The 13460-nt window shown below is 48.3% G+C and overlaps 1 protein-coding gene across 22 annotated transcripts in view; it reads right to left on the bottom strand.

Annotated features, from left to right (window-relative positions):
- PMCA (plasma membrane calcium-transporting ATPase 3) overlaps positions 1-13460 on the bottom strand; it is a 131815-nt gene that overhangs the window by 10646 nt on the left and 107709 nt on the right. For 14 of the 22 annotated variants that reach the window (XM_089570736.1, XM_089570735.1, XM_089570742.1 and 11 more), the window contains one exon: positions 5080-11354. The exons of 4 other annotated variants lie outside the window; for them this stretch is intronic. In XM_089570736.1, the coding sequence (XP_089426862.1) occupies positions 10800-11354 (555 nt within the window). In that variant the 3' untranslated portion in view covers positions 5080-10799. Of the gene's footprint in view, positions 1-2924; positions 2994-5079; positions 11355-13460 lie in introns of those variants that run through there. 4 more of the 22 variants (XM_089570748.1, XM_089570751.1, XM_089570750.1 and 1 more) reach the window with 1 other exon arrangement.

Raw genomic sequence — 13460 nt, 5'->3', positions numbered from 1 at the left:
CCGCGGTGGCTCAGTGGTTATGGTGCTCGGCTGCTGACCCGAAAGACGCGGGTTCGATCCCGGCCGCGGCGGATGAATTTCTATGAAGGAGAAATTCTAGAGGCCCGTGTACTGTGCGATGTCAGTGAACGTTAAAGAACCGCAGGTGGTCGAAATTTCCGGAGTCTTTCACTACGACGTCTCTCATAGCCTGAGTTGCTTTGGGACATTAAACCCTATAAACCAAACCAAACCAGTCAAAGCTTGCAGCACTGATTCACTTTAAATTTATCCTAAGAAAATTTTTAGTCAGCTGATAAGCAAAGAAATTACTAAGAGGACTGCCAGGCCCCCACCCTATCCACAATCTTGCCTCACACAATGCTCCAGAAAGCTAGAAAATTGTTTTAAAAAATGACATTTCTGATTACACAGGAACGTTGGAGCCTTTCAAGACTATGATAAGCACTCTACTTACCAAAGTTTGTTTCAGGCCACTTAATGCAAGACTGGAAAGTGCCATGGTAATTTTTACCCTCCTGAAACAGGCCTTCTGTGAAAAAACTATGCTGCTGCTTATTCAAGCAGGAGTACTAAACTACCAGACTAAACTGAGTGGCAATAAGGTCATAACTACATGTGCACTGCATATTCTACATGTGAGCTACGCTGCTTGAAAAAGCACAATGCTTCCTACCATCTGTAATAAGAACCCAGCAAACAACTACAACAGTACAATACATTCATATAGGTGCCTTTTTGTAGAGAGTGCACATATGAATACAAGCCCGAAGACTAAATTCAGCAGAAGACAATAAAGAGAAACCACAGTGGTTTCATCCTGGCTGCCTGATAAATGAAGTGGGGGTTTCATGTCCTGATCACAGCTTCATCTGCGGGCTCCGTGCTAACATGAGCTTGCTGCACTCACCATGAGTGAACGCTTGACCAGCCACAACTTGCGACATAACATTGCAATGACGAAAGGAAACAAACATCACAGCTGCTCCAGTCAGCATTCTCAGAAACATGCAGCTACTTTTTACACACAGGAGAACAACAGCAAGGCTCAGTGAACCAAACAACTTCAAGTGAACAGTTTCTGTCAGAAAAACAGAATGGGTCGAACAAATTTTTTTTGTGTTAGTTAAGCAAAGATTGAGGTGAGGATGTAGTTGTAGGTCAGAGGTATTCAAAGTGAAGCCCTTTGTAGTATGAGCACCGAAGCGCCAAAATACTGCCCAGTACAAGGCCATGCTAGAGAAGACTTGCCACTTACCATGGAGCCACGGGCGACACTTTGAACACCCCTGCTCTAGGCAACGGCACTACAGCTATCTCGTTCATGTGTCTCGTTCATGTGCACAACACTGGCTGCCACTTTTTTGTTTTGTCTTTGATCGCGTGTTTCACTAGTGATGCTGCTCCATGTCCAACAAAGGAAAGAAATCAAAGCCACAGTGGCTGCTTGCCATAATCACTTCACGCTCACGTTTGCCACAAAGTATAAGACAAAACAAAAAACAAATAACAGACGCAGCTCATACACCAGTCACTGAGAAAAGCTACGAGGCAACATAATGCAACTATATAGTAACGAGAATAATGTCACTTGCACAATGTGCAGAACCAAGCTAACAAAAGCAAACGCAAGCAGTTAGTACTCAAAACTAGTCAGCCCGTGTCGAAAAAAAAAAAGAAACAGGAGAAAAGCGCACAGCCCCGTACACATGCCAAGCACAAACTGCTATGCAGGACTGAAGAGGGCACCACCAATTTGAGTTTGCTCCAGAAATGATATGCCGATTCATGGAGAAAGCCTCAACTAAACAAGGTTGGTCACAAGCATAGCAGTACTCGGGGTGACCACTGCGTAGACAGTAGCCAAATCGTGAGGCAAACTGTCTCTCAACACAAGCTACTGACAAGATGCTTATGCCAGGTAAAAGGCACTCGCAAGGAAAGCAAACTCAATGTCAACCCAACCTGCAGCGTCTTCCCTGCACGCTGCTGCTTGGACTAGGCAGAACGCACAGCAATTAGCAGCTGAAGCTTAGGCTCAACTTCCGAGCTATGTATGGCCATGAAGAAACTATTCCACCCAAAAGAGAAATTTTGCTGGCTACAAAGGCCACAAGAAATGAATACAAAAGCAAGTAGTGCTCATCTTATCGGCGGATGCATTTCCACTGGCCTTGGGGGTAAGAAAAAGCACTGCCTTGGATATGAAGAATAAACAGATATTTACCAACAACGCTGCCACAGGGCCACTGTACAAGCTAAATGCATGACAACACTGTTGACTGTGCCTTGAATGCTTGATGATTAGAGCTGGCACTCACATGGACTAATCCTAAGTGCCAAGCCACACTCGCACAGGGAAGACAACCTAACAGCACTACACATCACGCATGGGAGGAGAAACTCACTTCACTGTCACTGCACAAGAAATACTAACACCACCAGAGGCCAAAACGAAACACTAGCTGACACATGCAGCTCAGTGACACCCTACAAAAAAAAAAAAAAAAGTACAAGCAAGCTGGAGAAGGCTGATATGCCTGTTTCTGCAGGAGCTTTAGTAGAGCTTCAACTACGTCCCTTTCAGGTTCAAGCTGCAAGCAAAAGCCCAAACAACAAAGGGCAGCATAATGAAGTAGGGTTAAATAATGCTAGCTGTAAGGAAAACATTAGTATATAAAGTATCTTAGACTCTGTAAAAAAAATTTCAGGCTTCGGTAAGCAACCAATAATTTGTCGACAAGCACCGCAAATCCAGGCACATCAGCCAGACCCAAGGGTCGTTAGTGAACTTCTAGCACTACCAACCAACCAAACAGCTACAGAGTTAAAAACAACACAAAATCAGATGTATGAACAACGCAGCAGGCACAAGGTGCAGGACATAAAGAAAAGAGGGTTTCCAACAGCTTAAAGAGTCTTACAGCTTGATCTGTTGCACTCTTGCTGTAGGGAACTGGAATCAATCGATCCTGCAACTCTCCTCCAATCACCTTGGGAAATAGCATCGGGAGGGGGGTCAGTGTTAACCCAGCCAAAATGGCCGACAGTCACGCTCTTGCCCGAACCCCTCCCTCAAAAGACACACATCCACACCCATGCCAGCAGCCCTGGTAACCGCTTAACAACCACACCTCCAGAAAGGCACATTCACTGCAGTTTACGAGGCAGTTAATTACGAATAGACATTACCAGAACAGCAAGCGACACAGGCACATTTATCACACACTGCCTGTACAATAAGCTCCTTTACTGCTAAGCCAAAGTAACAACACTGGCAACCCATTAGATGTCGCATCAAGTAGTCAGCGTTGTCCACAGACCACGCATCAAACTCCAGCCTAAAGACGGGTGCAATTCTCGCATTAAATGTGGCTCCATTCTTCTAGCTTGCCTTGTTACCATATGCTTAAGCTTTTAACCAGCCGACGCTCGACACATTATTGTCGTCTACTTGTCTGCTTGCCAACGGCTGCTACAGTATCAGATGTCTGCTACAAAAGTTGATGCCTGCTACGTTAGATGAAACACACATGCCAGTCCAACTGAAACTAGACCTTGGTCCTTGCTATTCACACTGGAGAAGCGATGCTTTCTCTTGCATCGCTCAGGTGATTCTAACTTTGCACTTAGCAACTTTGCTGCAGCAACTCTTGCCCATAGACCAGAACACAGCACGCTCATAGGCATAAAAGTTCTTACAGGACACAACTGGTGCCTGCATCTCAGTGTCACTGAATACAGTCATCCTCACAATAAGGTTAGAGGTTTTATGGTTACATTGCCTGGGTTCACTAAGGCATGGCGATAGTCACCCCTGAAAACACAAGTCTCAGAGCCCGACCCATAAGGAGTCCTCAAGATGACTACAAAGCTTTCCGAGATAAATTGAGGGCTTGCTTGGCCAACTCCAAAAGAAAAGTGGACAAGTTTGTTGAGCAACAAACAACATTGTAGGCACCATTTCGAAAGTCCCTACTGGAGGCCTTCTTCGAAGAGCAAACTTTGAAACTGCAACTTAACAGACCATTTAGCATCAAGTATGTGACTATAAGCAGCAGTACCAACGGGCAGCAGCTTGCTGAGCTGCTGGGCGCTCAACGTGTGTTGAGCCCTTCGTAAAGAGCTTCAGGAAATAGAGCAGAACCTCGCTGTTACGTTTTCTAATTAATGCAGACAAAAGTGTACTATCCAAGAAACATATCATCCAAACCACCAAGACATTTCAAAAATTAGATAAAGAATGAAGCACGAAGGCATGTGCAGATGCTCGCTTCCGATGAAAATTTGTTTGCACTAGTCAGCACAAGATCTGCAGAGCTTTTATGGTGCTTGTAGACTCCCTTTGGCATTTTCGTTCTCCTTTGCAAGAACGAAATCGGAACGTAACCAATTCGGCGACCGCAAGGGTAGTAGCAGTCACGACTTCGTTGTCAGCATTGTATGCTTCGCCGCGCTGCATGTACGCATTGCGGAGAAGCTACTCCGACAAATGTCTACCGTTGGGCTTGCGTCGATATGGTATGCCTGCAGACTAGTCCACTCTGGTGTTTGCACGCGTTCAGATAGTCACTTAAGTATGCCATATGACCAGTATTAAGCAAAGTTATTGTCGTATATGCCAGAAAACAGCAGTATCCGGGAACGTATTAACCTGAAGAAAAATTTAACTTTATAGGACATTTTATGTGCTCATGATTTTGAGCACATGAATCGAATATCGCATGAAGCGGCAAAGTATCGCCGATGCTCACAGACTTCACAGGGCTGCTGGAATGGCACCACACTGTTGAATCCGTGCGCAACCGTTTTGTCTGATGGTGCACCACTGTACACAGCTATCAGGACCACGAAGGGTTTCCCGTCACAGTTGGTTAACGTGGACGAGAGAACGCACTGCAACCCCAGCAGGCGGCAGCAAGTAAACAAGGCGTCATGTGCCAGAGTTTTCCAGGATCTCCAGTTTAATATACGGTTCTATTGTACCTCCTGTACAGAGCTGCGCTTGATCACCTCTTTTGTACATCAGGTTTCCCTTTGCCTGCTGAACCACAGGAAAGAAACAGAGAAACAAAGGCCTTCTTTCCACAATGTTCATTTTGCTCTTTGTCAAGAGTGAAACATTTGCTAGATTACACCTTGTGACTTCGTATTTACACTAAACGCAAGAAACCCCGCAAAACACCTCACGAGAAATGCAGCAAGTCATCTTTGTGCACAATAGAACAACTTTATAACAAGGCATCTGTAACAATCCACCAACGCGCCAATAACTCATGCGAAGACTTGAACAGGCAGTCTGTTAGAGGTCTCGAAAATAATAATAATGGGAGTATTTGTAAAGAGAAAAATACCTGACTACATACGGCATCGTACCTTGTGACCAGTTGCCATGAGCCATTCGTTAAAAAATATCTCGCATCTTGGTAACGTCACCACACAATAAAGTGCATCCTACGGGACACACACTCTCTCCCCCTTAAAATTCACAAAATGACCAACCAACCAACAAACATAAACGCAGGATTTACATGCTCTCTTGACGGGAGGCAAGACAAGAGTTAGAACTGGTCTGAGTTCCCTGTTCCAATGCCCAAAGTCCTGCCATCATAACAAACAAAACCAAGGAACGATATCTTACAACGGTGCTAAGGTATTGCTTCAGATGCAAGAGCTTCTGCAAAAGACGAAGTTATTCTCACAAGTTCCTCTAGGTCTGTGTTGGAAAACACATGCTAGCCCGCTATGGTATACTGCTTTGGCTACGAGATGAAAGCTGCGCGCAAACTCCGCCTGTCGCCATTGCAAGCAGAATAGTGGTTATCCTTTCTCCAAAGCTAAATGCCTGTTAATTGCACATGCACATACTTCTCCAGTCACACAAGAGCGTATAGACATAGTGCGTAGGATGGCGAGGCGTGGCGGTGGGGGCGTCGATGGGGGCCGGGGCTTGGTCAGGAAGAGAGCCCTACACCGTAACTGTCATCAGACTTGACCGACCTCAAGAAAAGCTTTTTTTTTTTTTTGTTCTTCAACTTTTCCCTTTTAGTTGCTCTGCAGCCTTTCAGTGAACCATCTCGTCAGTGTCCCTTCTTCCCCACAATAATGTGCAGGTGCCGCGGCAAGTCCGCGAAAGAGCAAAAGTGGAAACAGAATATTTGTACTCATTTCTAAAGTTTACACTGGCCCACCTACAAGTCTATGTTGTTTGTTCGTGCTCTGTGACCACCAAGATGCAAACACACATTGAATATATAGAGGAAAGAAAATAAACGCGACCCGTGATGCCCCAAACATGAACCTCGCGGAGCACAAGTAAACAGGTTGCGTGCATTTGTCCGTCTGTGAATATGCATATGAGAGAGAAACACGTGCCCAGACAGCAGGCCGTGATGACAATGGAAGGAAGGTAAAGGGAAGCACAAAAAAAAAAGGAAGAGGCAGAGATGACAAAAGGATGAGGAGGGCAGACATCAGGGGGTGGGGGTGAGTGAGTGACTGCTTCGCCAAGGACCATCGCCGAAAGAACTGCTTCAATCCAGACCCAAAGTTACAGGAAGACTGGTACTTGATTCTCACACTGCAAAGCCAATCATCCCTGCAAGGTGCCACAGGAACATCCCATACCTTAAACGAAACACTGATGAGAGCCCTCAAGGAATGAAGAGAATGATTTGCGTAGCAACCGTGCGCAGGGCACAAGAGGCAGCAAGCAAGAACCGTTGCAACATCAGACGTGGCAAAAATGTAGCCATCTTCACCAAGTATGCTTTTTATTCAGGGTCACTGAATGCAAAAGAGTTAGATGCCCGCAAAGGAACACTGAACCAAGATGGCCTCGATGAAGGTGGAGAGCGGTGTGGCACGAGGTAGGGCGAATGCGCTACACTGTGCAGGCGCAAGCCCTCCAGCACTGGGAAGTCCCAGTTGGACCACCATTCCAAACAAGCACATTGCACTGCTGGTATTACAATCTGCTCAAGTGTGCCACTGCCCGAAACAGCAACACCAACAGCTTCAGCTAGCCTTTGACAGCAATTTTTGCACTAAACTTGGCAGCTTATGCCTTGCTGACCTAGCCAGCCCTCAATCTCCAAGTAGCTACACTGTTCCAGGTTACACTAGAGAGCAGCCAAAGATGTGCGCAAGCTTCAGCCCTATCCAGTGAAGCATATGTGTGGCATCATTTGTAAACCGCAAAACCACCAACGATTACCAGGGCATGCCTAGACGCTGCTAGCTTCCGTGTACGGTTCAAAAGAACCTGGTGCCAAGCATAGCAAGGAGTGGGAGAAGAACAACTGAAAGACGCTCGCACTGACACGCAACAACACACCACAGGCCATGGCGGGGAAACATGAGCTCCGCCGAAATTGCATATCCGCCTCCTTGCCAGCGCTCCCTGCCCCTGCCGCTGCGTTCACGGTCACATGCTGTAAATGCATGACTAGGAATACACCCTGCCACATAGCAGTGCACACACCTGTGTACAGAAGAAAAGCATCGGCATTCCTGCCACTACACGCGCAAAGTGTGCAGAAATGCACGCACGCACCAGACGGCTCAGCCTCCTACAAAGTTACAAAAGTCTGACGGGCACCACATGTGGTTAGATCTTGTCTCTAATGCACTCATTCTCTCTCTCCCCTCTCGTGCTTGTTCACATTCCTCACAATGCATAAATGGCAAACTCCTTCTGGAGAACCTGCGCAAACTGGAGCGCCATGGAGACGAGAGATCCCGCACCCAAACGACGATGACCAGCATTACACAGATAGTGCTGCTATGGGGGGCTGCTGTGGAAACTGCTACACGAAAGCTTGCATGTCACTTCCTATGTGCCTGAGAGCACAGGGAAAGGTCCATTGGAGAGAAAAAGAAAGGGATGCGATGAATTTAACAAAGCAGCGAATGCAGAAACGGGGCTGGACAAAAGGGTTCAGTCCACACACATGCAGAAAGGGGCTTTGTTGTTATGACTTGTATGTTTCAGTGGTTTGCATTCGTTTCTTGAAACACCTCGTGGTCTGCAAGCACAAATCATCGAAGCCAGCCCGCATTACTGGCTCTAGCCACATGACTGAACCATGCAACGTCGGGCTCGCTTGAAAGGCAAAATTAAACAGAAAGGAACAAATGTGACAACTGGCAGCATTGTTAAGAGTATCACGTCTCTCTCTCAAGAAAAAAGATAACTTCAGTTCCACCCCTTTGACTACTCTCTCACTCTCTCCCTCGAAAAAAACACCTAAAGAGGGATTGCCATTTTCCATTAAAGGACCTGGGTGCTACGGGAGAAAGAAAAGAACAGACAACAGCAAACAATGCAAGAGAGTGAGAGAGACACACTGTAAAGAACAACAGCTGTGCCACCAAGGGGAAGGGAAGGCATACACAGCCTCCAGCAAGTTGCGAGCAACGTGCCCGCACACATCTGTACACTTGTGCAAACTTCCACACGAAGACACTGGAAAGATAAAAGAAGACAAAGGTTCTCGGAGTGCACGTTTTGTGATGTGTGCTCGAAAATATCACACTTCTTGGGTGCCTTTGCACAAGGTCCAACAACCAACAAGAAACAACACGGTGGCTCCTCCGCAAAAGCAAAACAGTGTGTCGCCAGCCTGGCCTCCTGCTGTCCAGGCACCCAGGTCGACGAGAAACAAGGCAAGACAACGCCAACTGCAGAAATACTGGACTGGACAGATGACGAGGCTCCCAAAAAAGATGCTCAACAAGCAAAAACTGCACAAACCGACACACGAGTGATCGACGAGGAGACAGCAACTGGGCAGGGGTGGGAGGAAGGCCCTATGGAGCAGAACACGCAAACAGTCAAAGAATCACTGAAGACAAGTCTCAAAGGGGGAGGGTACAAGGAAACCAGAGGAACTCCGTCCCAGCTCTGCGTCTGCACTAAGCACACAGGGCAAAGAAAAAAAAAGAAAAATGTTCGGAGCACAGTCAAAGAAGACATCGCTGGCCTTAAAAGAAGCTTCAGTGACACTGGACCAATCGAAGCTGCTGCTAATCATGTGCGCACTTTCTTCTTCCTCCTCCTCTCTCACGTCAAGACACAGTGGTCATCTGCAGAGACCAACTTCTTTCCCGGAGGCTCTGGGCTGCACCGTTTCCTTTCACGTGCGTATGTCTGCTGTTCTCGTTGTAGAATTCTTGCAAAGAACCCTGGCTGGGGGAAGGCGAGCCAGTGGGCGGATGCACACACACCCGGGGGGTTCCCAGCCTATCTACAAGGGCAAACTGGGCAAGACTGTCCTCGCGAGAGATCGGCGGGATGGGAAGGGGGGTGGGGAAGGTGATTGGCAGTGCCTCCACGGAGAGCAAGAAATCGGCAGAGCATGCGGCGATGGTCATCAAAGGGCCAAAGAGCCCACCTCCCAATTACATACCGCCGTGCTGGGCTTCGCTCGGGGCACGGCCACCATCCCTCAAGGCCAGAGCTAACACGTCATGGCTGCGGCTTCCTCGCACCCATATACAGCCACCGGTCAAAGCCAATTGTGCTCTACATGCTTTATTTTATGCACATCACAACACAAACAAGCAGCTTATTGGCCAAGACTGGATGGGAAACGCTATACTTGATCTCTGAAGTGCTACCTGAGTTATCGTATCTGGAAATTGCCTATACTAATGAGTATAGATGTATTGGAAAATCCCTATAAACGTTGCAGCTACACCCCTGTCAGTGAAAGCTGTATTTTTTTTTTACGATGTGCAGTGGATACAACCATGGGAGAGGCTTGGTGGAGAGTGCTGAAATGCCTGCATAACGACACAGCTACATGTGAGTGGCAAATGCAAGCATTGGCTAAAATTGGTAGCTTATGTCTTCTCTATCAAATGGCAATGACAGAGGGTTTTATAAAGCAAGTGTTATGCTCACATGTAGAATACACAAAAACTGTCTACTTGCACTGCTCATTCTCCAGCCCTAATCCCAATACGCCAAAAGCCAATCCTTTGCCCGTTAGCGTCCACAGCAAGCACTATGAGTGCTACGAGTGATGCACGGAGAAAAGATATGCGCATCGCTAATATCCATACTGCTACATGCAAACTGAGCTGCGGAAGTTCTGTGCAATGTGGCAGATGGACACAGTTCAGGGCTGCGGGAAAGCCAGTGGTCTACTCATCTATGATCGAGCACTGATCGAGCACTTGCGGTTTTGTTTAAAATTGATGAAAAATGTTGAATGCGCAATATCTAGCTCGCATCTTCGATCAAAAGCCAACGCTTGTTTTCACCTTTTCTCACTACAGGCCTGTTACAAGGAGCAGAAGGCCGGGGGCAGGCCCTTGACGGCAAAGTGCACTGACAGGGGAAGAGCTTATGGGAGCCCTGTGTTACGAAGCGGGTGCACGCAAGCCGTATTTCAAAGCAGGTCAGTCTTTAAAGCGCAAACCAGGAACACCGTGCAATGCGGAAAGCTCACTGACGCGCCTAGCGACACCTGTATAAGCAAGAGCCGCAGCCTGCTGTGGCATGCACCGCGTTTCAAGGGGGCGCACTTGCCTGTCCCGCATTGGGCAGCAAAGCAACGCCTTCGATGTGTGCATTTTTTTTTTTTTGAAGGGAGAGGGTGAAAGCTACGCGTTCCAGCCGCCCACTCGCCTGGCTGCCTCATCACGTCCTACATGCGGTGGCAAACCAGTGGCCTCAGGTCGGCCGCGCCGCCGAGCGATGGCTCCAGCGCCCGCGCGAGAGCCCGACTCCGCGTGGCGACATCGCCGTGCCAGAGACTACCGGGACCGAGGTGGAGGGGAGGGCCCTTCCATCAGATGCTCGTCTCGTGCAGCTTGCTCACAGGCGGTTCGGCAAGCAGGTTGTAGCCCTGCGTGAGCGGGTTCGAGAAGCTCGCCCGGTTGTTGTTGTCCGGCGCGCCGGCCACCGGTGAGGAGGCTGACGTCGAAGAGCTTGACGACGAGGCACTGAGCGGCGAGCGCGGAGTAGCCGGTGCCGACGAGTTGCGCTCGGCTACCAGCGGGGCAAACTCCTGCGACGACGGCAAGTGGTTGCCGCTGTTGAGGCTTGGACCCCGCCGCAAGAACAGCAGAGCGTCCCTCGCCGAGGCGCCGCGGCCACCGTTGGCGCCAACATGCTTGGGCGATGCCACGTCGGCGCACACAAGCGCCGCCGCCGACGGGGGCGGGAGCAGCTGGTCGCTCTGCGGCGACGGGCTCTTGGCATCCTCGTCGATGAAGCTGATGTCGGACATGGGCCGCGTGCCGCCCGGATGGCTGCGGGAGCTGTGCAAGCTGTGCAGGCTATGAATGCTACGCTGGTCCTCCATGTCCTCCAGAGTGCTCTTAAAGGCCTTCACTACCCGAAGCTGCGTGGTTGGGGCAGGCCGCGCACCATCCACCAGTTTCGCACGTTTCGAGGGCGGAAAAAAGAGGGGGAGGGGAAGAGAGGGGACGGCCAGAAAGAGAGGGGGGGCCGGGGGGGGAAGAAAAGTGAGAGAAAAAAAAAATGACACCAAAAATAAAAACCAGATGCACAAGTCACAACGGCAGGGACTACTGACGCCACACTTTATTTTTTCCTCTGTGCACTGCCAAGGAGCTTCCTCTCTCGTCCTGCAGACTGTGAGCCGCACAACGTGCAGGCCTTGGTCACCGATACTGTGCTGCAGGTCAACAATTTTGATCTTAACACTGTTAAGGCCAATGACGACGGGGCATGCTTTCTTTAAAAGACTGCATGCAGGCTGTCCTAACATTTAATGTAAGCAGCCAGCGAGACTGATAATCCTTGCCATGCTTCACAGCAGGGGGCAGCACTCTGGGTTCGCACAAGTCTCCAGACAGAAATGCTGCACACATTTGTTCAAGTTAACCATCATGGTATTGTGTTGCTGCAGAGGTGCAGGCTCCTTTCAAACTTTGCAATTTTCACGCCTGAAATAGTCTGCTCAAGTATGGAGAGCGCATGTAGCCAACGGCAACAATGAAAGCCCTCCTAGGCTCCCCAACCACTTGTGGCATGTGCACCGAGGAAAAAAGAAACGGCATCTTCACTCCGAAAGTAGTGAGGCCTTCTTTTCAGCACCTGACCATTTCCTCAAGAGGCAGTGTTTTTGCAGTGTCACCTGTGCACACAGCTGGCAAGCATAGCGTTAGTTTTGCTAGGCAAGGTCAGAAGAGGGAAACAAAAGAACAGACTGCTGTTGCCACACGGGCAGAAGTGGAGTGAGTGAAAGGAAAACATAACTGTTGGTTTTCTTGCTCAGAACTCTGCTTATTACGGTGTCAGAAGCAAGAGCTGGACAGTGGCAAACAAACGGACAACTGAAAGCACAAAAAGAGAGCGTGAGCAATAAACGATGAAGCAGCACTGTAGTATAAAACAGAAACAGTGAGACGAAGACCTCGGCCGCATGCATCTCTCTCTGCGACAGAAAAAGCAAAATAAAACAAAATAAATTAAGCAAACAATTTTGTTTCTTCACACAGGTGCAAATGAATGAAAACAGGTGCCTCGCACAATGCACCTGTAATCAGTGACCACAAAGACAAAACACTGCTGACGCCTTTGTCTTTGCAAACAAAGCATGGCAGTAATGGTCAGTAACAAACCAAAACCCAAGTCACGAAGGTCAACAGCATTTAACAAAATAAAATAAAATAGAAAAAAATCATTACAGGAAAGGATATTAGACTACTGCGATCAGTGTTCAACTCATGTAAAGGCTCAAAGCAGGTAAAACAAACAAAATCTAAAGCGTGCAAGCCTGGGAGTTAGTGAACAAGGCAGCTGTGATGACTGGAGCAGTAGGTAACAAAAAAAAATATAAAGCGAGAGAGAGAGAGAGAGTGCCGTGTTTAAATAGGAGCACCATGCATGCTTTTCTTTGTATTGAAAATGTGTGCCAGACAGGATGCAGTGGTTGTTGGTAGGTACGCAGGCTTGTCCCATGGCACTGAAGGTTTGGCCTGTTGCACATGGATGTGGTGGTATCAAGTTTGACAGCGCGTGGAGAAGACATGGACCTCTTTCCCACTTTGGCCTCCCGTAGGTAATTTCTTTTTTTTTTCCCCCACTTGTTGCTCAGGGCCCTGGGCAGTCTTTGCATGTATTAGGTACTGTGATCACCATGTCATCCCATCTAGCCCAAAAGCAAAGCATACGGGGCAACCGGGAAGAAGAGGAGGAGTATGTGCCATGTTAATGAACTGTATGTGTTGGCATAGACCAGTAAGTATCGTCAGTCGGGTAAGTAGGTGTTGTCACATAACACGTTGGCAGTGTCCACCTTGCGACTACAGGCAGCGAGAAAGCAAACATAAGAGTGAAAAAAAAACGTATGGTAATGGCCAGTAAGTCTCAGCTCATGTGAGAGAAAAAAAAAAAAAAGAACAGCCCACGCAGCTGCTCAGCTCCGGGAGAAACGTGCCAGAGCTGTTTGTGCAAGCGCAGTGGTGGGATGTGTGTTACA

The sequence above is a fragment of the Amblyomma mixtum genome, chromosome 2 (assembly GCF_055824585.1).
Source record: "Amblyomma mixtum isolate Tamu chromosome 2, ASM5582458v1, whole genome shotgun sequence".
In the NCBI taxonomy this organism is placed as follows: Eukaryota; Metazoa; Arthropoda; class Arachnida; order Ixodida; family Ixodidae; genus Amblyomma; species Amblyomma mixtum.
Note: the sequence above shows the minus strand (reverse complement) of the source record. Positions and strands in the feature narration are given on the sequence as shown.